Source organism: Tasmannia lanceolata, unplaced genomic scaffold (assembly GCF_043159265.1).
Source record: "Tasmannia lanceolata isolate RefF3 unplaced genomic scaffold, GAP_Taslan_0.1 ptg000005l, whole genome shotgun sequence".
In the NCBI taxonomy this organism is placed as follows: domain Eukaryota; kingdom Viridiplantae; phylum Streptophyta; class Magnoliopsida; order Canellales; family Winteraceae; genus Tasmannia; species Tasmannia lanceolata.
The window spans coordinates 9,793,895-9,819,316 of NW_027518682.1; the positions used below are offsets into that span (position 1 = coordinate 9,793,895).

At 38.1% G+C, this 25,422-nt stretch overlaps 1 protein-coding gene across 1 annotated transcript in view; it reads left to right on the plus strand.

The window, feature by feature from the left end:
• Window positions 1-710: 710 nt before the first annotated feature.
• The window catches only part of LOC143877419 (kinesin-like protein KIN-UB), a 38,220-nt gene continuing 13,508 nt past the window's right edge, over window positions 711-25,422 (plus strand). The window contains exons 1-9 of the mRNA XM_077379457.1: window positions 711-1,113; window positions 3,592-3,692; window positions 3,838-3,960; window positions 7,277-7,462; window positions 7,653-7,874; window positions 8,002-8,167; window positions 9,245-9,394; window positions 11,425-11,513; window positions 25,192-25,395. Coding sequence (XP_077235572.1) covers window positions 930-1,113; window positions 3,592-3,692; window positions 3,838-3,960; window positions 7,277-7,462; window positions 7,653-7,874; window positions 8,002-8,167; window positions 9,245-9,394; window positions 11,425-11,513; window positions 25,192-25,395 — 1,425 coding nt within the window. The 5' untranslated portion in view covers window positions 711-929. The remainder of the gene's footprint in view (window positions 1,114-3,591; window positions 3,693-3,837; window positions 3,961-7,276; window positions 7,463-7,652; window positions 7,875-8,001; window positions 8,168-9,244; window positions 9,395-11,424; window positions 11,514-25,191; window positions 25,396-25,422) is intronic.

A 25,422-nucleotide genomic window follows, 5' to 3' on the forward strand; every position in this document is an offset into this window, starting at 1 on the left:
GTTTTTTTCCAATATTTGTTGAAAATGGAGGCGTTGTGCAATGCAATGAAGGGTTAGGAAGGCTTTCACATCTAAAAATGAGGTTTTCAGCAATAGAATGGAGCTTTTGACATCTAACAATGGAGGTTTTTGGGTTTCAAAAATGGAGGTTTTTGGGTTTTTCATACGTACGTTTTTTTGGTAGGTGGGAGGAAGAAGAAGAAGAGGGAAAAAGGTGGGTTTTGGGATTTGTTTTTCTCTAAATGTAATCATTTCAAAAAGGTGATTTGATAGGGGGAGAGAGAGAGAGAGAGAGAGAGAGAGAGAGAGAGAGAGAGAGAGTCAAGGGTATTTTAGTCATATGCACTCTTGATTGGTGATTTAGAAAACACCCCTCTTGAAATGTCATAGTCAGTAGAAACCCCTTCTATTTGGTCATTTTCCCATTTAAAAATAAAAAAAGGGCAGTTGATATTTTCACCTCATACAGACCTAACTACGCATTCGCCCCCACTTGTATAGTGATTTGACGTCAGAAAGCGTTGAAGTTACCCACTGTTCACATTAGAAAGGGTGAATACATACTCTCTGGGGGGTGAAAATATCAAGACCCCCAAAAAATTAGAAAACAAGTTGCGATGGACCATCTGGCTCTGAAAGTGGGCCCCACTCGCCGCGACTGGCTGTCTTCTCGTACGTGCTTTGAAAAACCGCTTTCTTTTCTCACAAAAAACCGGAATTATTCATTTTTGAACCGGCCTTTCTCTATTATCGGTTTCAGCCATTCCACCTCGATTTCTGCTCTATTTTTGTTTATCTCTTGTTCTTCTTCCTCTCTGTCTTGTTCCTCTTCGTACCGAAGTGTTTTCCTCGGTCTTTTAATCGGACTAGGTTTTGACCATTTGTGCATTTTGTTGCCGCTCATTACTCGATTCCTTTGAAAACTAACCATGGCTTCTGGAAGTTACAGAAATGGCACCACTAAATCGTCTTTAAAGGTCGATAGACCTCTTTCTTTGAATTCGAACATAAAACCTTCTATAAAACCTAAGCCTTCGCTCAATTCCGGTCTTCGCCGGAGTACCGCCGGATCGCTCGGCGTTGCTCCCGCCGGAGGAAAAGAGGATGCCGGAGGTCAGCATCCTCGTATTCTTTTTACTGTTTTAATGTGCGTTTTCTTTTTCTGTTGGTAGAGATACTGTTACTGAAGGAGGGGAGTTGTGATTTTTTCTTTTTAGTTTTGAGATTTTTTTCAGATTTTGTTGCTCTTGGTAAAGAATGATGCCGAGATCTGCTTATTGTTTTTTTTTTCCAAGACAGATTGTCGTAGGATCTTCTGCATTTTGGTTTTGAATGGAGTTTTTGCACTTTAGGTTTCTCTATTTTTTAGATCGAGTTGTTGGATTTTAGGTTAGATTTTGTTGAGGCTTTGAATTGTTTTGCATTTGTTCGTTTTTTTTTTTTTTTTTTGGAGAGCCATGTGTTCGTATAAATGCCTGCTTGAATTGTCACCGAGATAGGAGATCTAGGGTTTTGTTACTGTTCTCTGTGGTATAGGGAGGTGGAATTCTACTATTCTTGGCCTTTGTGCATTAATGGTATAAATTTTGAGGTTTTGAGTCCTATTGATATCAATATGCTGATTCGATTGTGTTTGTGGAGTGCAAAATGCCTTTTGAGCACTCCCTAGGACTATGAATTTTAATTAAATAATGGTCTTGGTCTAGATCAGAGAGTTCCTGCATTGAAACTTTTAGCACTTCAGATTAAGGGGATAATTATATATAGGGCCAGGGGTTACAATTTTATAGACAGTTATAGCTTTTTTTTCCTGTCGCTGCTGTCGCTGCTGTTGTTGTTTTTTTTCTAGGTGTTTTGGTGAGAAAACAGTAGCAGTATAATGGGGTGGGTCAGGTTCTGATATGGTGTGAAAAAACTATTGTGTTGTATGCTCCTCTATTCATATACTGACTATTGGTTTTGCTTATTCCTTATTTTATTTTCTATTGAATATTTTTAATGGGCGTCTCATATCATATAAATGCTTAATGGTTGTTCACTGGTGATGGTGGAGTGCGGATTTTATAACTACCAAATCTAATTCCATTTGGGAATTTGGAAAAAAATCTATGCCGGATTTCCGCATTATCCCTTCGCCCTTTTTCTTCTAATTAAAATCGCGGCTATGGTAAATTAATTTGTGCATGTTAAATCAAATATGTTGGTGACATAGTTACATGTTACATCTGCGTGCCCCTGATATCCCCATTAACCTCTTCATCACCTCAATAGTCGTGGGCATTTCCTGTAATTCTGTCCTTCATTTTCAGGTTTCTTCCCTCTAAAATTGTGTTCAATAAAGTGACATTTTGTAACTAATCCATATTCCACATTTGTCACATAATAGAACATGTCCCTTATAGTACGAAGGATATCAAATGAGGCTACATTTACTGGTGCTCTCACTCAAATTTCTGTAAGAATTAGGATTTTTGGTTCCCTAGTATGTGTATTTTGTGTTGTGGGGACGAAGACATTGTCACATGGACTTATCTCCTCTAGCTTTCTAGGTTGGATTGGGTCATACCAACAATGTTTATTGACTTTATTGAATTTGCTCCTTTGTCTCTTTCCCTATGAGGAGCATGTCCTAATGGTAGATTTTTCCATCTGTGTATAATTTAGAGAGCTTTGAAGAATTGTATGACAATAGGATTCAATGGATTGAAGAAGAATCTGGTTGGCGTGGGTTGATAAAATGTAGAAGTAAAAGGTACAAAATGTGGGTCTCTTGGGTGTTGCTTCAAAAGGAATTTTTGTGGTCTTTTGGTAGATAATATGAATGATTATTTCTTAAAGGTTGTTTTTCCAAAGGGAAGAATTTAAATCCACTATAAGATAGTAAGCCTTGGCGAATATGTTCAAACTAATTTGAATAAAGTCTTAATTTGAAATCCAGGTCCATTGGAATGATTATGACAAGGTGAGCTGGTCATCTTGGAATGGAATACTTATTAGAGGCTAAAGTTAGGCCCTTTTGGAAGGACTAAAAATAATTTAGAACATTTCTTTGTGCCTCTTATTATGGAATGCAACAAAAATAACACTTATAGATGGGTGAGTCACATTGCCCGTGCTCTGTGGATCTAGTCAGTTCTATTGAAGAGATTCTTGGTTTATCAATTGAAGAATGTTCTGTTTCAGTGTTTCACCATGTTGTCAGGAACTCTATTATAATCTTGAAGTTTGGTTCTTTTGTTTGTCTATAATCTTCTTGTACCTTGTACTCTCTAGTAATTAATTTGTTATTTATCAAAAGTTTTGGGTAGTTTTGCAAGAGTGAAAGTTATTTATATCTGTCAACCAGAGAGAAAAATGTTTTCTCAACTCTCGAAACATTCTAGGCCTCAAAAATATATTATGATTCTATTGCATTTTTTCCTTTTGTATCCACTGTCAGTTCTTTGTGTACAGGACTGCTGAGTGTTTTGCAGGAACACTGCTGAGTGTTTTGCCATGTTCCTGCTCTCTCTCTCTCTCTCTCTCTCTCTCTCTCTCTCTGATTCATGCTTGTCTCATTTTTAACATTTCTTATTTCAATGTCTTGGGCAGTTCTTGGAAGGGTTCGTGTGGCTGTAAGACTACGACCCCGGAATGCTGAGGAGTTAGTTGCAGATGCTGATTTTGCTGATTGTGTAGAATTACAACCAGAGGTTTTTCAGTTGTACTTCTCTTATTGTTTATAAATCTTTATGGAAACGTCAAATGCCAGTTAATTTTCATGTGTTATGCTTAGAGAATACTGTTTCACGGAAGATAGTGACTTGGTCATATTATTCATCGTTTGTTCCATCTCAGCTTAAAAGGTTGAAGCTTCGCAAAAACAATTGGGACTCAGACACATACGAGTTTGATGAAGTACTCACTGAATTTGCATCTCAAAAGCGTGTCTACGAAGTTGTGGCAAAGCCTGTTGTGGAGGTATCTTGCATATAAAATTGACTTAGGTCCTTGAAATTTGAGTCCATGACCATGCTTCATTGTAGTTCATGGTATGGTTGTTTCCCCCCTTTTTTTAGGTCATTAATGGTGACTTGTAGAACTGAGCTTTTCTTTCATCATTGTAAGGCTTTTGTCACTTTAGGTTTACCGTTCGTTTCATTTTTTCAATACAATGCTAGTTTCTAATGTTTAGAAGTGAAATTATTTTGCTGCGGGTTTGTCTTCATGAATTCACATTGTATTATTATGATTAATGCTACCATCTCAGTATATTTGTGCTTTTGTGTTGATTGTTGGAATTGGTCTTGACAAAATTTTGTATCATCTTTGCGAAATTATGAATCAATATTAACATGGTAACAATCAATGCTTGAAAAGATTTAGCAGATTCAATAATAATATTTTTAGTGAGATCATATAAACTTTATGGTGCTAAAGAACTAAAATGCTGTGTTGATCACTATATTCGAGGACCTAGAACTAATGTTCCTGACCTCTCATTTCATAAAACAAATGCATCCAAATTGGCTGCTCGATGCAAAGGATGAAGATATCATATTGATCAGTACCACAAAAGTCTAGAACCTATTGAAGAGAACTTCTAGACGATATGTGTATTTTGCTCATGAATCTCTCTCCTTTATTGCCTTTGTTGAGGAGATGGGGTGCACTCACTTATATGAACTGTTTTAAGGCATAATTAGGAGGCTCATGCATTTGTTATAGGGCTCATCATTCCATGGCCATAATGGCACTTTTGGATCTGGTTTAAAGACTCATTATAAATATGATATGTTCGTGGGGTTGGGACACAGCCCATACGATTTCTATCTCCTTCGATGTCTCTTCTCCTTTTCCCTTTCCTCCCTAATCTTCCTTTCTCTTTCTAGTTTGCGTGGATGAAGGTTATTAAATGTGACATGGTATCAGAGCATGAGACCTAATCTTAGATCCTTTTATCTTTTCTTTTGGTTTCTTCCATTAGATCTGATCTTGGACCCTTTATCTTTTCTTTTGTTTCTTCCATTAGATCTGATATTGCTTTCCTCCTTATTGGAGATTGCACCTTTTTTTTATGTCTTCTTCCTTCGTATCCAAGATGAAGACTAAGATCTAATTATGCTTTCACCATTTATGGGAAATCAAATCCTAGATCTAGACCAAAATCTTGATCTACTCTTTGAAACCCTAGACCTACTCTTTGGCATCTTAGATCTACCTTTCGAAACCCTAGATTTACCATCCAAAATCCTAGTAATATCATTAAAATCACAATCTATCCCTCCACCCTTCGAAACCCTATACATGGTTTTAAAGTTCGTCCGAAATTGAAATATTTCGATTTCGGCTGTTACCGAACGGAATCCACTTGAATTTGGAAAAATACCGGATTTTGCCTGAAATTTCGAGATTTCCTTTGTTTTGGTTGAAATATGTGAAACATGCAACTTTTCAGATAAAAAAACAAAGTTTCTGTCGAAATAACACTTCGACAGAAACCCTGACAAAAATCAACTCCACTCACAGAAAAGAGAAGGACAACACGAGATTCCTTTAAGATATTTCTAAAAATGACAAAAAATAAAAATAAAAGCCAGTGGTGAAGAATCTTACTTGGATTTTTTCCCGTAATATTTCTGTGATTTTACAAGATTTCAGCTGAAGTTTTGTACCGAAATAGAAAGGTTTCGGTTTCGATGACGACCAAAACAGAACTGAAACCAAAACCAAAATTTAAAACCTTGACCCTAGATCGAGCCTTCAAAACCTTAGATCTATCCATCTTCCTTTCTTGATCTAGCTCCAAATTCTAGATTTTTCTTCGAAGCCCTTGATCTATCTTCAACCCGTATCTCCCTACTCTTCCTATCTTTCAATCTAAGCCCTCATTCAATAATCTACCCTAGGCCTTCAAATCTCCCTTTCATTCTTTGTGGATCTAATTCTTCATGGGTCCCCATTGCAATCCAAGGAGTTTAAGCTGCTCACCTGTTCTCCTCCTTTGTACTAATTAAAGGCGGTCTCTAAATATACATTTAGTTTATCATTAATAAATCATATGGACTGTTATGAATATGCATAAGACTGCATGTTGTGCTGACCGAGACTGTTCAATGTTCATGGACAATTAATTGACTGTTGGGTCGTGATTAATAGTTGGATTGTTGGTGGACTGTTTGTGGACTGAATCCTAAGTAATTGGAAATCTTGTAATTTCTAAGTCATTGGAAAATATTCTAAAGTCGGTTATCATCTTGGATGTAATTCGTTGGTGACTTTGGTTGTGACAATTGAAATCTGTTCACATATGTCCTAGTTATCTCTTTCTTGATTGACGAAGCACATCAAAACCGACTTATCATTTCATCCGAGAGAAAGTAGAGACTAGATAGGTCAGAACGATTTGATGTACCTCCATCAAAACAAGTAGCCGATTTCTTTACCATAGGGAAGGAGTCAATGCGAGTCCCTTACTAGCAAATATAACTTATTATCTATGTTTTTGATAGAAAGTTGCTTGAGAAAATGATTTCTGATGTATCAGTTTTTTCATGAGTTGTTGACTTCTGCATCAAACAAGCAGTCGGCTTCCCCTTGCCTCACCTTGCTCTAGACCCTTCCATTTGCTTTTCAATTTTTCTACTCTTACACTAATGCCTTGATTGGTTGCTCAAATGTGGGAGATCAACGGCATTTGAAACACCGATGATCTTCCAAAGATCTACCCAAAGCATGTTTGGTTGCCATTTTGCATTGAAACGCCCTTTGACAACCAGACATCTTCCAGACATCACTATTGCCTTTTTCCCACATGGCGGCGATGTTCCCTCCACTAATCTTCTCCCCAAATTTCACCATTTTGGTGGAATTTGGGTGGAAGAAGAGGAGAAGATTCTTGTATTATTTTCTTATCTCTCTTTCTCTCTTCCCTTTCTCTTCCACTCTCTATTTTGGTAATGACACCCCTACATCTTCCGCTAATCTTCTTGCGGATTGTCGTGCAACCAAACTCTACTTACCACTCTTCCTCTAATCTTCTATACATCTTCCATGCTCGTCTTCTCCCTTTTGACTTCTTCTTCCACTAATCTCCCAGCCACATTTGAGCAACCAAACAGAGCATAAGAAAATTCTTTAAACAACTGTTTCTTGCATGCTTTTGATTTCTTGCTAGTTTTGGTCAGCTTCATGCCAAATTTTACTTCTATCTCTTATGGATACTGCTGTACTTTCTTTCCTGGTTTGATGTCTCAATTCCGCACTGCATGTGATGGGCCATCATTTCTTTTTGTAGAGTGTTTTGGAGGGTTACAATGGAACAGTGATGGCTTACGGACAGACCGGAACTGGGAAGACTTTCACACTAGGACGGCTTGGAGAAGATGACACTGCTGCCCGTGGCATTATGGTGCGCACAATGGAGGATATTCTTGCTGATATTTCTCCAGAGACCGATACTATATCAGTCTCGTACTTGCAGGTTGTTGTGTTCTTATGGCATTGTAATATTGGTAATTATTTTATTATCTGGAATATTTAGTATAGAGTTTTGACCCAGTCTGTTTTACTTAAGCTTGTGGGAGCCATCCTATGTATTTGTTAACTTGTGAAGGCTTCTTTGAAGGTTTTACATTGTCTAATATTCTTGATCTTTACCTTCTTGTGCACAGCTTTATATGGAGACAATTCAGGACCTCCTTGATCCTGCAAATGATAACATTTCCATTTTGGAAGACCCCAAAACTGGAGATGTTTCAGTACCTGGGGCAACCCTAGTAGAAATCAGGGATCAACAAAGTTTTGTGGAGCTACTACGACATGGGGAAGCTCATCGATTTGCTGCAAATACAAAGTTGAATACTGAATCTTCTCGCAGCCATGCTATTCTATTGGTGAATGACAATGTCTTGTTCCATTGCTTTCATATTCAAGCATATTGAATTTGCAAGATCCAGTGATGGTTTTTGACTTGATTTAAATAATTTTTGTTGCTTACTCAAACTTTACTGTTCTGTATAGGTACATGTTAGGAGGTCTGTCAAAGGAAGGCATGAGAGGGAAGTAGGCCTTTCAAGTGAGAACGGAAATGGCTCAAACTTGGTCAAGCCTCTTAGGCCACCCATTGTAAGAAAAAGCAAGCTAGTTGTGGTAGACCTTGCTGGTTCAGAACGCATTGATAAGTCAGGTATCTACCATGAATTGTGGTTGTCTTTTAGTTTGCTTCAAGCATCTGAATTATTTGTTTGTTCTAGGTGCATCCTAGTCTTTGGTTCTAGAGTCTAGTATGTTGCACACCTAATACATTGTACAAGTTCTTATTGTTTATCTATGCTGAGACTGATCTTTGCCATTTACTTTTCTTGTTTGAGCCACTGAACATATTATGAGTCTGGTCCTACTTTGAAATGACAATATCCAATACCATGACCAAGATTGAAACAAGATTGAAACTAGAAATGAAGACTAGAAGAATCATGTATTTCTTTGATATATGCTTGGAAAAGCATTCTAGCTTTTACTAATACAATCAATGGAGTGTCGCTGTCTTCTTTGACGACATTTCGTACATGTTTCCTCTTTACTTTCTTTTGATATCTTTGCTTTCCGCAATTTCTTTTCTTTTTTTCCAGACCCCTCGCTTCCCACTTCTGCTGAACACATCACTTCTTGCATTTTCTTTCCACTTTGAAAACTATGATTCTACTAGTTTTTGCTCCTATTGATTTTTGGCTGGTCCAGCTTTGTTATTTTTTGCAATGATTTTTTATTGTTTGAAAATCTTGAAAATCTGGCATTTTGTCTTCTTTTTCATTAGGTTTTTTTTTTGGAAAAATGAAACTGATGGTATCACCAATATGTAGTGCCATTAAAATCCAAAAGTGCTACCTGAGTTTGTTTCCTTAAAATTGCATTCATTGATATTTGCTTTTGCTGTTTTGGAGAATATTTTTGTTCATATGTCCTGCCTCTACTTTCCTCGTCTGCTTATTCTCTTCTGGTCTATAGTCTGTCATGTCTATTTCGCCGAGCTTGGGATGCGTTGTCTTGAAATATGATGTTGCATTGCATGAGGGATATGTATCTCAAATATTGCTAGTTTTGTCCGTTCAATTTTCCAAATCACAACAGTACAGCACATCTTAAATTCTGGGAACCATATGCATTGGATAATTCTGTTACATTCTGATGCTGACCCATGTATTCTATGAATTGGATTAAATACTATGGTAGAAAGCTCTTAATATTTAATCTTATTTGGCAGGAAGTGAGGGACATACGTTAGAGGAAGCTAAGTCTATTAATCTCTCACTCAGTGCATTAGGAAAGTGCATTAATGCATTAGCAGAGAACAGTCCACATGTGCCTGTTCGAGATTCAAAGCTTACAAGGTTGCTTAGAGATTCTTTTGGAGGTGAGCTATTCTTCTTGCATAGGTTAATCGGCTTTTCTTATGACCATTTGATTTGAAATTGAATAGGCCAATGCAATTCATGACATCATGCACATGATTTCAGTGTACAATTGCCCCTCTAATAAGCAGTTGAAAGAGATTTTTTTAGATATTAGCTAGTATTTTTTATTTTTTAGTTTTTTGAATGGCAAGAGAAAATTCATTGAAAACGGGACCAGGGAGGACCGAGAGAGTACATAAAATAAAGGAACAAGATCCGGAGAAAAATACAGAAAATAAAAAGACTAGGGAGGAAGAAAATCAAAGAGCTCAATACTCTCCCTAAATACACCCTCTCTAGCTAGTTTGTCAACGTCTCCATTCGCTGACCACCTGACGTGCATGAAGGAAATCAAGGAAGATCCAATTCGATCCTGAATCTCATCAAAAAGAGTGCCGAATCTCCAAGGAGCAGGACGAGATATTAGCTAGTATTAACTATTCGTTTTCTCTATTCTATGTTAAAATGAAAGCATGGTTTAGATGCTTCGTGTTGGATCATTATTTTGTACTATATATATATATATATATATATATATATATATAGCAGAAGAGAAAAGAAGAGAATTTTTTGAAAATTCTATGAGAATTACACATCACTTTTTTTGACTTTTTTTACAAATGCACCCATTCAACTCACATATTTTCAATCCTACCCCCTCCTTTATGCTTTTTAACAAAGGCACCCATTAAAGCCACATAATTTCAATCTTACCCCCCTCCTTTATGGTTTTTTAATAAAAAATCTATGGGGTGATCTTAACCATCCGATTTAAGAGGAATTATGGAAACCTCTATAGATTGGAGGGCTAGGGTCAGCCTATGGAAATGATTTTTGGGGCACAACCTATTTATGTTGTGTTCCATCACATGGACTGTCTGGATCAACCTATGACGTGGTCCGTATCCTTTATGGTTTTTTAATAAAAAATCTATAGGGTGATCTAAATCATCCGATTTAAGAGGAATTATGGAAACCTCTATAGATTGGAGTGCTAGGATCAACCTATGGAAATGATTTTTGGGGCACAACCTATTTATGTTGTGTTCCATCACATGGACGGTTTGGATCAACGTATGGCGTGGTCCGTACAGTTCTTTGTCGGTCCGTGCATCGCACGGGGTTTTTAACTAGTATATATATATATATATATATATATATATATATATTGGCCTCTAGTCCAATTTGGACTAGGATTCTATTATGGACATGTGACGAATGTTTGGCATGCTGAACCCCAACCACTTTATGGGGCCCGTTGGCTATTGCCGAAAAGTATTACTTATTTGTGATATTCAACTTATCTGATCAATGTTGTTGAATATGAATATTTGGAAATGGATAAAATCTCACTGATGATTGAGTTTTTGGACTAGTTGCACACCGTGTCAAATCATTGCTGCTGAATGTGAACCCTTGATAACTATAGGTGATTAATTTGACAACTTTGTCTCATCGATTGCTGAGAATTTTGGGCTGTGAGGCATCCATGGTGGGGCACATCCATTGGATAGGTTCCCACAAGCCCCAACTTTCACCACTTTCTGAAACAAGAAACTAATCCAATCAGAATGTACACAACACGCTCGCACGCACAAACTCACACAGACACACAATACTAGTCACAGAATGATAGAGACTACTACTTGTTAACAATGGAACCATGTGGGTATGTCAATTTTTGTTTTTGGAATGATTTTGGTACGTCAAACATTTATTTAATATTTAAGGTTATTAATTAATTGAGGGCCTACTCACATATCTGACTATGGGTTCTTGGTCATGTGTTTCCGTCAATTTGTTTCTTTTGACAAAATTGCCGCATACTTGTTGAATGCTTCTTCTTTTTTATAAAAAGATGAGTAAATACTTATTTCTGATAACATTTAGAATATGTGCATTTGATTATGGATGTTTGATTTAGACGTCCGTGACATTCCTAAGTTGTGGAATCTTGAACATGTGTTGCCTGACCTGTTATAAAATCCAGGCACTGCAAGGACTTCACTGGTTGTGACTATTGGCCCATCTCCACGCCATCGAGGAGAAACCGCAAGCACCATAATGTTTGGACAAAGGGTTAGTTTTGTCAGATTGTAGACTCACATGTTTTTTTCCTCTGATGTTGTTGTGTATATTCTCTAATTTCTACTGAGAACCCAACCTACGCATTCATAGATTTCATCATATGATGCACATATATCTTATTCAAAATGCACATATATCTTATTCAAAATATTGTCTTTCATGCATTTTTCCTTAATTTTTGTAATATTCTAGAAAAACTCTTTTCTGCTTTGATGCTATGTTACTGTTAAAAGACTTGGAATTGAATTTACATGTTTACAGTATGCGCTTGCCATAGTTATCTATAAAATCCAGACCTGAGGAAATGTTTATTGCATACAAAGTACTATGGTTATCAAGTGCGCATGATCCTATATTCAGATCAGATAAAATCCTCGGGAAAGTACTAATTGGAGAAAAAAGAATTAACTGGCTGTGGAAACTGACGTATGGTGGTTCTCAGTGTGTCTAATGACTGAGAGGCCAAAGGATGACACTGACAGGCTATTGCCTCCATTTCAGGAAAAAATGACAGATCACTGCCCCACCTATTGCTTCACCGAAATTTAGAAAGGCTGCATTGCTCCAAGTTTTTGTAGTTGGTCATTTTACAGTGGCACCTAGTTTTTATTAGTCTGATTGACAACTTAAGGTAGGTAGTGGGTCTGCTATAATTACACATCCATTTTACAGTGGCACCTAGCTTTTATTAGTCTGATTGATAACTTAAGTTAGGTAAGTCTACTATAATTACACATCCCCCACTGTAATATAATTGCATGAATGGATACCATCTTTGAAGAATGGTGTGTTAATAATCATCTTGCTTTACCAAAATCAATTTCAAAATATACTGTGTGAAATTTAAATGATCTTTATTTCATTTCCTTTCCTTCAACCCCTCCCTTGCGACAAATAATTGTGCAAAACAAGAAAATTTCCTGGTCCTAAATTCATTTACTGGTAGAATTTGTTCTTTGACCTCTTTCACATTTGTATTTAGTTATTTACATCTCCTGTTTCCATCACTTCTGCTGTTATCCTTAGTTATGTCATGTTACCATTTCTTTTGCTATATTTCTTGTTCCAGCCAAAAGTGCATGCCTAATTTTTCTTCGGGATTTTAGCTTATTATTCCTAGTTAGTAAAATATCATACAATTAGTCACAAAAATTATCTATTTACCAATAAGCTGGCATTTACGAAAATTATTTCTAAAAAATCCCTAAAACTAACTTTTTTCATTAACATTTGTTATTATGTTTAGACTTACAATTTTACCCTCTTGTTTTATTAAATTTTTAATCTTGAGAGTGGAATTTCCTTTTTTTTTTGGTTGAAATTTTGGGATTGGAATTTCCTTTGGTGTTATTAAGCGCATTGAGCAGATCTAGATTCAAAAAAAGAAGAGAAAGTTCCATTTGGTCAGTTAGGAAGAGGTTTTCAATCCAATCGTGTGTGTGTGTGGGGGGGGGGGGGGGGGGTGTCTAGGCATCTGATAGAACAATAAAGCTTTGCTTGGAAAATGGTTGTGTTGGTATGGGGAGGAATGACATCAGCTTTGGGTTAGAGTCATTGAGAGCAAGTATGGAGTAAGCAAGGGCAACTGGATCTCTGATGATAGATATAGATTTCATGGGCTAACTATATGGCGGGAGAATTTGAGGCAGAACAGAAGGGATTAGATTCAGTCTCTAAAGGGGATAAGTTAAGCTTTTGCCAGGATAAATGGTGTAGGGTAGGGGTAGATAGCTTTCCGGATAGTTTTGGAGTGGCTGTTGGCAAAGATGCGGTGATTCAAGAGAGTATGGAACGGTAGAGCCGCAGGTCTCGTGGAAGGTCAATTTTAGGAGGCAATTTTTTGACAGAGTTGGAGAGGGTTGCCTTGTCCTGAACGACTTAGATTCTGTTTTAATAAAAAAACTCAGGCAATGACAGGAGGGTTTGGTTATGGGAATCGTCTGGAGTATTCAACATCAAGTCTTTCTATCATCATTTTGTCCCTAGCTCACCCCCATCGTACCTATCTAGAATTTGTGCTTTTGGATGGATTTTGTGCCAAGACAAGATCGTTATGACCACTTGTGAAACCGTAAGATCTTGAGTGTGGACCATTGCAGTGTTTAAAAACGCGGATCTGACGCGAAATGCGGCCAAAGAAAAACCTAGTCAACTCGGCGCGGACGCGGCCAAGAACGCGGTTGAGAGCCTGAGATGTAATTTTTTTTTATAAAAAATAAATATAAAAAATACAAGATGTGACCATCAAATGGACGGTTTAGATCATCCTATGGTATGGGCAGTACAACATTTTTGGAAAAATTCTTGACTATATGTGACCTATCAAATGGATGGTTTGGATTATCCTAGTGTGGGTAGTACTGCACTTTTTGAAAAAAATCTGGACACACACCATAGGATGATCCAAAGATCCAAACCGTCCATTTGATGAGCCACAACCTTAATAGGTTGTGCCCAATAAAATATTTTACAGGATGATCCTAGCCCTCTATGTCAAATGGACGATTTGGATCATCCCATGGAATGGGCATTACATCACTTTTTTATAAATAATTTTTTTTTGATGGGTAAACAAATATTTAGTGGGCATTCTGAGAAAGACAAAACCTCATGATGTTGACAAAACAGATGTTGACAACACCAACCTCATGATGAAATCTTTATGCCTCCAGCTGTTTCCCTTATTTTTTCATGGGACAGCCTACTGTTGTATATTTAGGACTATTCTTTTATACAAAAGAAGGCTGTCTCAACTCTCAAGTAATAGAAGGACAAATACAAAACAGTGCTCTTCGAAATTTCATTTGCCGCCCATAGAATTCTGGGTTTTACAAAACTAATCGAACGGCTGGGATTTCAAACATTTCTTAACCATTAAGAAATTTGGTTTTCAAAAGTAAACATTTTAGGTCAGCTTCTTCTTCTTAGTTTGACAAACGAGTTAAACCAGAGATGGAACTTGCAAGTCTATGTGGTATTGACATAGAGTTGGGGGTCCTTGGAGGGGAGCCTTTTCTGTACTTATACCTTATTACATTGTACTTCTTTATTGACTTTACTATTCCAGACATGTGCGACAACACATTCACTAGGTGTTCATTGCTCTGTTCTAAAAGGCGGCCGCCCAGGCCGCCTAGGCGCTGGGCGCAGAAAAAACGCACCGCCCAGGCCCTTGGCGTTTAAAAAAGCGGTCTCACCGCCTGGGCGTTATTAGGCGGCCGCTCAGGCCCTGGGCGTTTTTGACTTTTTGTTATTATTTAATGTTTAGTGCCTGTGTATAAAATTGTTTGGATTGTTATGTATTCAAGTATTTGTATTTTATATAAAAAAATGCAAGATATTATGAAAATATATTAATATCTAAAAAAAATGAAAAACGCCTCAAAACGCCTAGGCGCCGCCTGGGTGCTGGGAGGTCAGTCAGCCGCCCAGCTCCGCCAAGTGCTTTTTAGAACATTGGTTCATTGTGATTAACCCACTATGGATACCTTTCTTGCTTATGTGACGACTTGTATGTATTTATGCTTATTCTAGCATTTCCCAAAGTTTCATATTAAAATTTCATCATTTGCATATGTTTCCACACATTTTCGTGACCAACCACTCGGCTGCCTTGTTGGTAAAAGGTCTTGAATTTAGACCTTTAGATTGTAGCTTTGACGCTTGGTATCCCAAGAAATCTCTCCATACATTTCCGTGATTTTACAAGATTTCCATCGAAATCGAAATGTTTCAGTTTCCGTGCCGATCGAAACCGAAATTTAAAAACTTGGCACCAGGTTTACTTCTGTCATGTTAGGAGATCGACCAATAGTGAGGTTGACCGTTTGACCCTTATGGGGGTGAACAGAGATAGGCTAGAGTTTCTTGATTTCCATCCCCCTTAATGTTGTTATGTTTTGTTCTTCTTTTCATATTGTTTCTCTTCTTTGCCTTTGTACTGGCTATCTTGGTAGTGTAGTTTCCTACCACTTTGACAAAAAATGGGAAATGACGGTTTCAAGTATCTAGAACTCCAATGACCTTTTGGCGACCAATGTTCGAGGGTGACCCATAGTGCAACTTGTTGACAACCCGCCGATACCTCCTCTCTCTCTCCGGTTGACTTGGCTGAGACCCGAGCTACAACGCAGGGTCATGTTACAAATCCTTCTTGGGAATCCTAGTAAGAGATGAACACAAAAACACCCTCAAACATCATCAATTTCAGAAGCTTTGTTTTTCTCTCCCCAACTCTCCATGATGTCAATCGATCCAACAAAAAATTGTGATATTTTTTTTTTTTGAAATCTCTACTAAATGCACCGACATAATCATTAAATGTCCTTTGGGCAAGGTTTTAGGCTTGGGGTTTAAGTATGTGTTTCGGTCATGATGGAAATGTAAACATGTTCGTTTCGGATTAAAATTTAGATGGAAATCCTGTAAAATCACGGAAAACATATGTAAACATATGTTTACATGCAAATGATTTAAGATGAACCTTTAGCAAATGCTAGAATAAGCACAAATACACACTCAAAAGAAATCACACAAGTAAAACAAAGCATTCATAATGGTTTAACACATTCGGATACCTAGTGATAAATGCTATCACGCATATTTGATAATTCAATGTACCATATTTCACTCGTAATTAAGATAAATATTTATGCATAATGCATACGCTATTTCACATGCACTTCATATAAATATAATTATGTAACACAGGCTGGTATAGTATACTGCTAATACACATATTTGGTGCTGCTATGCATTTTAGTTTCGTATGTGTTTCGATGGGGATGGAATAAAAATATTTTGGTTGTTTTGTGTGTCGGTTTCGGTGGAAATTTAAAACCATGCCTTTAGGGTTCCTCTCTTTTCCTCTCAAATCCTCTTGTAACCTCTTCAATTCCAGAAGAACCTCTCATTCATTTCCCCTTCCCGGACCAATAAGTTTGAAGAACCCTTTAGCGAGAAAATCACTCCCTAATGCCATCTCTTCTTGAAACAACAGATCGAATATCTCTCAGAAAAAAAACGTGTGCGATTCAGGGTCGAAAGATTTTGCCGCGATCTTGAATTAAAATACGAAAAAATTAAAAGGCTTACGGAAATTTCAAGCTTTGAATAGCATGGAGAGCAGATATGGTAGGGGTTGGGGTTTTCCGAAGATGCCTGCTGCTTTTTCAAAGACATTGAGAGAAAGAATGGTGTTTTGACAACTTTTACCTACAGAAGTTGGGTTTGGAAATCAATTCATGCCCCTAATAAAGTGAAATTGTACGTCGTCGGGAATGCACTTGATTTTGCGCACGAGCGTAAAATTTTTTTACTGCCCTTTTACTTTGTTTGGAACGGGTCCTAATTTATTGAGTTTTTGTCTAATGGATTATTTTTAGTGTCTCCTTGATTAGTATTTTACAGAATAAGGACCATGGTTTTAAATTTCCATGGAAACGAAATGAAACTGCTGAAATGTTTCCGTTTTCATCCCTACTGTAGTGATACTGAAACCGAAATGCAAATCGAAACCAAGACCGTAAGTGTATTTGTGGTATACTTTATCAGCATGTGTTACATACTTATATTCAAATGACTTGCATGTGGAATGTGGTATAGTATTGCATAAACATTTATATGATTTACATGCGAAATGTAGTATGCATTGCATTATCAAGCATGACAGCTCATGTCATAAGTGTTTAATGTTCTTAAACCATTATGAATGGTTGTTTTGCTTATGTGATAGTTTCCAAATGTGTATTTGTGGTTATTTCCAAGGTTGCCAGGTCGGGATTCGAATTCGGGAATCGAAAGCGGGATTCAAAGGTTCCGGGGATGGTTGGGAGCGGGATTCGATTTTTCGCCGGGGATTCGCCGGAGAGTCGTCGGAGAGCGATAAAAAATTAATAAAAGATAAAATTTAAGGAAAAATACCTGAAAATCAAAATCTAAGCATTCAACTGTACACCATTAAACATAAACATGATTTTTCAAATACTGAAATTATAACAGTTTTTCTTCATTCAGGAGCCAGGAGGCCAGGAGTCCAGGAACCAGAACCCCACCCTTAAACAAAAAATTCAGTTTCCAAAAAGCGAAATATCAAAATTATTACAGAATTTCTCCAGTATTTTCAAATAAAAAGAAATAAAGTTAGGCTTTTCTCTTTCCCTTTGAATAAGCATGATCAGCTCGTCCTCTTCATTCTCCTCTTCCTTCTACATTTTCTGTAAATGAAAAGTTTAAATAAATGAATTAATATTTATAAGACTAATATCTTCACTGGGAAATTGCAAGTGTTAAAGATTTTGTACCTCCTTGTACGTTCTCCACGCCCCAGGAAACTAGTAATACGACCTTGAGTGTTGGATGGTCGTCCAATTTCAAGTTCCGAGCTACTGACCACTCTTGGAGTCCCAGATCCTGCAGCTTCGTCATTGTCGTCTAAGTCACGAATAGTGAGTGAAGGACTTGAAAGTAATGACTGAGATGACGCATGAAATGTAGAAGGTCTAAGGAAATCATCATCGAGATCCTGCCATCGCATATCCTCCATTCTGATAGAGGAGTCATCCATAAGTGGAAGCTTTGGGTTGATGTCCCATTTTCTATTTGGTCCTTCTTTGTATGCAGTCGCATTAAATCTAAATAATAGATTCGAAATTAAATAAATAATCTGACATAAATAATAAAAAACAATTATTGCATGCAAAAACAAAACAAACTTTAAACCTGGATAGGAGTCGAAGATATGAGTGGATGTACACAAGAGTATCAGCACGATGTGAATTTAAGCGATTACGCTTTACATTGTGAATGAAGCTATACGTGCTCCATACTCTCTCTGCAAAAGATGTGCTGATAGGTTGTGAGAGAATTTTGATGGCCACTGACTGTAACTCTGGTACATTACTTCCATGAAATTTCCACCATTTGGTCACACACACGTTGGGATCTTTCGCATCGTCCCTGGCAAATTTACTGGAAAACTTTCCAACCCTTCCTATGAAATCATATAACTGACGTCTAATCATACCACTCATCTCATCATCAGGGAAGAGATCCCTAATGGCTTCATATACAGCATCCATGATTTCAGGGTCTTTATCTGAAAATAAAATTGAATAATCGATCAGTCGATAACATAAATGAAGATAAATACAATTACATTATGAAAATTCACAATATGAGAAACAATTACATACCTGGGGTGACTCGTTTACCACCGCCTGGTGCTGAAATATTGAGATTTGCAGGGTCAAAATATTTTGGAGTGAGTACATGAGCCAAGGCATGCATTCGAACATTCATCTTCCCCCATCGTCCCACCACAATACCATGAATATGATTGTACATGTCAGGCACATCTTTCAAGTTATCTTTTATTTGTCCTAACATATTGTCCATGCCTTCATACACTTCTGATATCAGACAACCTTCCTGGTCAGTGAACTTAATCATTTTATAGACGGGCTTCGTAATTAATAATGCCAATTTTATGTTCGTCCAAAATTCATCAGAGACTACACAAGTAGTTGTCATCTCGCCCCTCTCTATCATCACTTTGTCGGTGCAAGCATTCAACAAATCTTTCCAAGCATCTGTTAATACTGTCATCTGCAATGCCTCCCTTACATCAAGAAGTCTCTTAAGTGTAGTATAATGAGTTGCAAATCTAGTCTTCGCAACTTTCAGCAACTCAAACTTCGAATTGCTTCTAAACATAGCAAGAGCCTGCGAATGATTGGTAATATATTTGATGACATCCTTGCAGGAACGGTAAGTCTTTCCAATCCAACCTAGGTGTTTATGCTTGGTCAAGTCTTTGAATATCAGATTTAATGTGTGAACCACACAAGGAGACCAAAATATGTGGGGATAAACTTTATTAACCTCTGTCCCAGCAAGCTTGCAATTGGCTGCATTATCTGTCAGCACTTGCACAACATTAAAAGGCCCTACTTCTTCAATGGCATCCAACAAAAACTTTGCAATGTTTTTCCCTGATTTCTCCACGGCAGAAAAGTCGTGCGCATAGAGAAACATTGAACCGAACATATTCGATACCAGTACATTAATCAGGGCTTTGTTCTTCACGTTTGTCCATCCATCAGAGACAATAGAAAGCCCATGTTCAGGCCATTTTTCTCTCACAACACTTAGATCTTTTGTTACATTCTCTTTCTCATGGTCCAATAAAGTTGTTCTTGCTTTCTCATAAGAAGGCAACTTGTATCCAGGCACAAAATTGGCGGCAGTTATCATCTCTTGAAAATATGGAGATCGGAGGACGTTAAAGGGAATCCCATTGGCGTCAAAAAATCGGAGCACTTTATGATCAACATCGTCTCTATCCTTTGCTCTAAAAGACTTGCCAAGTGGTGATTCACCAACCTTACTTGAAGAAGTCGCACCGGAGCTGGAAGACTTGCCAAGCATGTCTAACCGTGATTTCTTCAGTGGCAGTCTCCTAGGTAAATTCTCTGCTCTTTGGACTTGGCTTCTGATGTGCTCTTGTAATTGCTTGTCTTCTGCAACTGCACTGTAATATGCTATTCCTTGACCTTGACCTCTTGGTGCTTTCATAAGGTGTGCGTGCACCCTTGTATAAGTCACAGTGTAAACCTTCTTACAGTGCTTACATTTCCACTTTTTGGTTCCTCCATGTCCTTTGCCAGCTTTCTTTTCTTTGACTACGTGCGACCATAAAACTGTCGCTGACCTTGCGTTCGGAGGCAACACTATGTCCTCGTCATAATCTTCTTCCACATATTCTTCATCATAGTTGTATTCTAGGTCCCCTTCATAAACTATGTCATCATCACCTACACCTTGGCCTTGAAATTCTTGGTCGACAGTCTCGTCCATCTTTCCTCAATTGCCTCTGACAAAATCAAATTGTAAAATATTAGAATAGTATGGTAGATATTTTCTACTGTGAGTGTCTTACATGCAGCCATGCAAGGGTATGCAGCGGTAGGCTCAGGGTTGGGTTTCCATGGGAATTCTCGAGGGTATTCACTATTTTGCAGGGGTAGGGTGAGGGTTGGGTTTCCCGTGGCGCAGTGTCGAATCCATTGGATTTATATCCAACAGACCGTCTTACGTGGGAATTCCCGAGGGTGTTCACTATTTTGCAGGGGTAGGGTGAGGGTTGGGTTTCCCGTGGCGCAGTGTCGAATCTATTGGATTTATATCCAACAGACCGTCTTATGTGGGAATTCCCGAGGGTATTCACTATTTTGCAGGGGTAGGGTGAGGGTTGGGTTTCCCGTGGCGCAGTGTCGAATCCATTGGATTTATATCCAACAGACCGTCTTATGTGGGAATTCCCGAGGGTATTCACCATTTTGTATGGGTAGGGTGAGGGTTGGGTTTCCCGTGGCGCAGTGTCGAATCCATTGGATTTATATCCAACAGACCGTCTTACGTGGGAATTCCCTAGGGTATTCACTATTTTGTAGGGGTAGGGTGAGGGTTGGGTTTCCCGTGGCGCAGTGTCGAATCCATTGGATTTATATCCAACAGACCGTCTTACGTGGGAATTCCCTAGGGTATTCACTATTTTGTAGGGGTAGGGTGAGGGTTGGGTTTCCCGTGGCGCAGTGTCGAATCCATTGGATTTATATCCAACAGACCGTCTTACGTGGGAATTCCTGAGGGTATTCACTATTTTGCAGGGGTAGGGTGAGGGTTGGGTTTCCCGTGGCGCAGTATCGAATCTATTGGATTTATATCCAACAGACCGTCTTACGTGGGAATTCCCGAGGGTATTCACTATTTTGCAGGGGTAGGGTGAGGGTTGGGTTTCCCGTGGCGCAGTGTCGAATCCATTGGATTTATATCCAACAGACCGTCTTACGTGGGAATTCCTGAGGGTATTCACTATTTTGCAGGGGTAGGGTGAGGGTTGGGTTTCCCGTGGCGCAGTGTTGAATCCATTGGATTTATATCCAACTACCATTACATATGCCTTATTTGAGAATACAAAATAGTAATCAACTAATTAACTATTACATAGATTTGATACCCGTTCATCAAAATACAAATAAATCACCCCCTTGCCTCACCAGTCATAGAAGCAGCACTTGACTGTGCCTCACCAGTCATAGAATCAACTAATTCAAAAGCACCGCTCATAGAAGCAGCACTTGACTCAGGAGCATCACTTGCCTCACCAGTCCCATACCATTCCCAAAAATAGTTGTTCACCTCTCCAGGGGTGGGGTTGTCTGAACGACAATGATGGTTCGCCGATTCCAGTCTCTATCAATCGCATTCACTGTCATCTTCTTCAAGGATTGAGGGCGAATGGAGTCCGGTACCGAAACATCCATCATCGCTATGTGATGTTGGGCTCCAAAGTACTGTCGGAGGATCCGAAGAGGCAAGTAAAAGGAAGTGCTCTGGAAACCCATTATCCGAACGCACTTCTGGTCAGAAGTCTCGAGGACTGCAGAGGAAATGGGAGCCCATGGGAGAGTCCACTCAATGTCCTTACTTTCGCTACCCTTAAGCTATATAGCCCAACTGTCGTGATCATCGAATGAAACCAACACCTCCCGAGTATTAAAACTCCTCGTCCAGGCTCGTCTTGGCAAAGGTGGTGGAGCCAAAATTCGTAATCTCTCCACTAGCCAAACCTAAATAAAAAAAAAGTTAGAAACAATAATTATCCATAACCAAGTACATCATTCAAGCATTTTTAATAAACCATCAAATACTTACATAAAGAATGATGGAACTTCCCAAGAAGTCAGATCCAGTAGATCGGCGAGCACTATCTAGGCTATCAAAAAGTTCCGCTAAGACAGTAGGAGCTAGATTTGCACCTTGGCGAACTTGATCAACTAAGTCTACAAAATATAATGGAATCAAGTCTGATGACTCTGATCGGCCCGGAAAGAGAAACATTGGATAAGCACATATTGCTAATGCATTTTCACGGCAACGACGATACTCCACATCCAGTTCTCTACTTGGTGAAAAGACTTGTACTAGCTTATGCACGAAGATACTACTTGCCTGACGGTAGTGACGTTGGGACTTCTGTGGCACGCCAATCAGACGGCTCAATGCCTTATCATAGCCTTCCTTAGAGGAAGGCTTGAACATGGGACCATCAGGAGAAATGCGGAGCATCATGCAAATATCTTCATGAGTCGGACAAAGCTCTTGTATTCCAAAATGAAACACATGCAAATCTGGATCCCAACAACTAATTGCGGCACGAAGCAAACCCCAATCAACACAGACAGTGGCAATATTGCGTAAGCTGCATAGGCCCACCGTGCTAAGATTAACTCCTTCCACTTGATGTAACCCATTGATCCATGCCAGTAAACCATTGTTGGAGACTTCAGCCATTCCGCTCGCCATCACTCGTAAAGGCCCCAGGTAGGCTTGTATGTACTCTCGTACTTTTATCGAATGACAAAATGATAATATCTTATTAGCTCAAAAGATAAGCTAATAAGATAGGCCACCGTCTGCATTGAATATCAAATTATGGCTGGGCTAAAATCATTTCCCTTTAATAATTTCCAACACATATCTAGGGAAATGACTGGGCTAAAATCACTGCCAAATGAATGGCTGTACAGAGATAGATACTAAGTCAGAGACAATTTGAGTTTGTACAACTACATTCAATTTGAGTCAGAGACAAAAAATCAGCAATTCAGCACATTCAATCATAAACAATATTTGATAAAAATATTCAATCATACAATCAGCTCATTCAATCTAAACTAATATTCAATTTTGAACTCAGACTCAATTCTCAAATTCTCAAATTAATTGGGCCTAAATGCAATTTTGAATTAGTAAACACTTTTGGAATCAAAATTGAAAATTCACATCTCATGTAGTGTGTGTCAAGTGTCAACTACTCAACTGTCAAGTATAGATTTTTTCAAAAAGGACAGTGGGGCAAACTTCTTAGGATGATCCAAGATTCCAAAGTCCAAAGTCCAAACCATTCATTTGTTGGGCTACTATGAAGAGGGCTCGCTCCACTGTACTTTTGGAAAATGTTGGACTTGATATTAAAATTCAAGAAAATTAAATGTTGGATCCCCCCTTGTCTAGACCTTTGGGATACCATGGGAGTAGTCAACTTGGGGCCTCATTAATCATCCATGAAGTCTTATTAATCATCCATGAAGTCTTCACAATGTACCACCAAATCTTTACTCCATATAAAACAAAATCCATATTCTATGCATTCATTTAATATTTTTTTGAATGGAAATATTCATTTAATATAAGGCTTCAACTTTGTCGTAATTATAAAACATGAAAAACATGCCTTAGAATTCTATTGACAATCTCCTCTATTTTCCTTTGATCAAGCGACAAAAATTTATTAAGCAGAAAACACACACAGAAAAAAAAACAAGTACAAAACTGCTACTGCTAAGTGCTATGCTAACATGTGAAAACAGTTTTGAATTTTGATAATTGCACTACCATCAGTTTTGATAATTGCACACCAAAGTACCAAACCCTTTTCACAGAAACAGGGGGGTTTCATTTTCACAGAAACCATTCTCACAGAAAGTGAGAATGGTTTCTGTGAGAACCATCCACAGAAACCGTTAAGAGAGAGAGAGAGGGCATTATTTCATTTTCTTTCTTTCTTTTTAAAAAAAATGAAAAAATAAAATAAAATACCTGAGTTCTTCTTGTTCTTGTTCTTGTTCTTCTTCTTCCGTCGGACGGTCGTCGGAGTCGGACGGCGAGGGTTTGAGAGAAGGGTTCTTTGACTTCTTTCTCTTCTTCTTTATTATTATTCTTCTTCTTCTTCCGTCAGACGGTCGTCGGAGTCCGACGGCGAGATGGTTTGAGAGAGCGGCGGTGGAAGAGGAGAAGAAAAAGATAAGGGTTTTTTTTAGGGTTTCATCCAAAACCCTCCTTTTATACGAAATTAAAGGATTTTATGGGAAATTACAAGAAAGCCCCCACTCAAAAGTAACCCATACCCTTTGATACTGGGTTAAAAAAGTAATTTCACGTCGAAATATGGGAATCGCGATTCACATCACTTAAAGGAACGGATTTTATGTAATGGGAATCGCGGTTTTACATATTGTGATTCCCGAATCTTAATTATGTAAAACCGCGAGTTTGTTATAAATAAAACGTGTTTTTATAAATTAAAAAATCGCGATTCCGGTGGAATCAAAATCGCGAATCCCCAATTTGGATTCGCGTTTCCGATTCAATCGATTCGGGATTCCCATATTTTGAGGAATCGAATCGAATCACGATTCCGATTCGCGAATCCGGGATTCGCGAATCCCCAACTTCAGGAACGAATCCTGCTACTCTGGTTATTTCTGCATTTCATGAAATTTCATCTTAAAATTTTATCATTGCATATGTTTCTATATGTTTTCGTGATTTTATGGGATTTCTACCAAAATTTATAACTAAAACCGAAACGTTTCCGTTTCGGTGGCGGCCGAAATTTAAAACCGTGCTAGGGACTCATTGGCAAAAATCCCTTTTTCTTATGCTCAAATATATTGTACTTCATGCTTTCACTATGGTATGTGAATAATTTTTGCAACCTATGGAAATTTATTTGAACTTAATGATCAAACATATTATTTATTGTTACCTCTTGTTGAATAGGTATTCATATAACTAAAGGGACATTGCAACTTTTATTTTGTAGGCGATGAAGGTGGAGAATATGGTGAAGCTAAAGGAAGAATTTGACTACAAAAGCTTGGCTAGAAGACTCGATATACAATTAGACAAAATAATTGCAGAACATGAAAGACAACAAAAAGTTGTTGAGGACGAGGTTCTAAGAATAAACACCGAAGCACAAACTTGGATCTCTGAGGCTGAAAGAAATTATGCAAATGCGTTGGAGGTTGGTTATTTGATGTCTACTTTATTT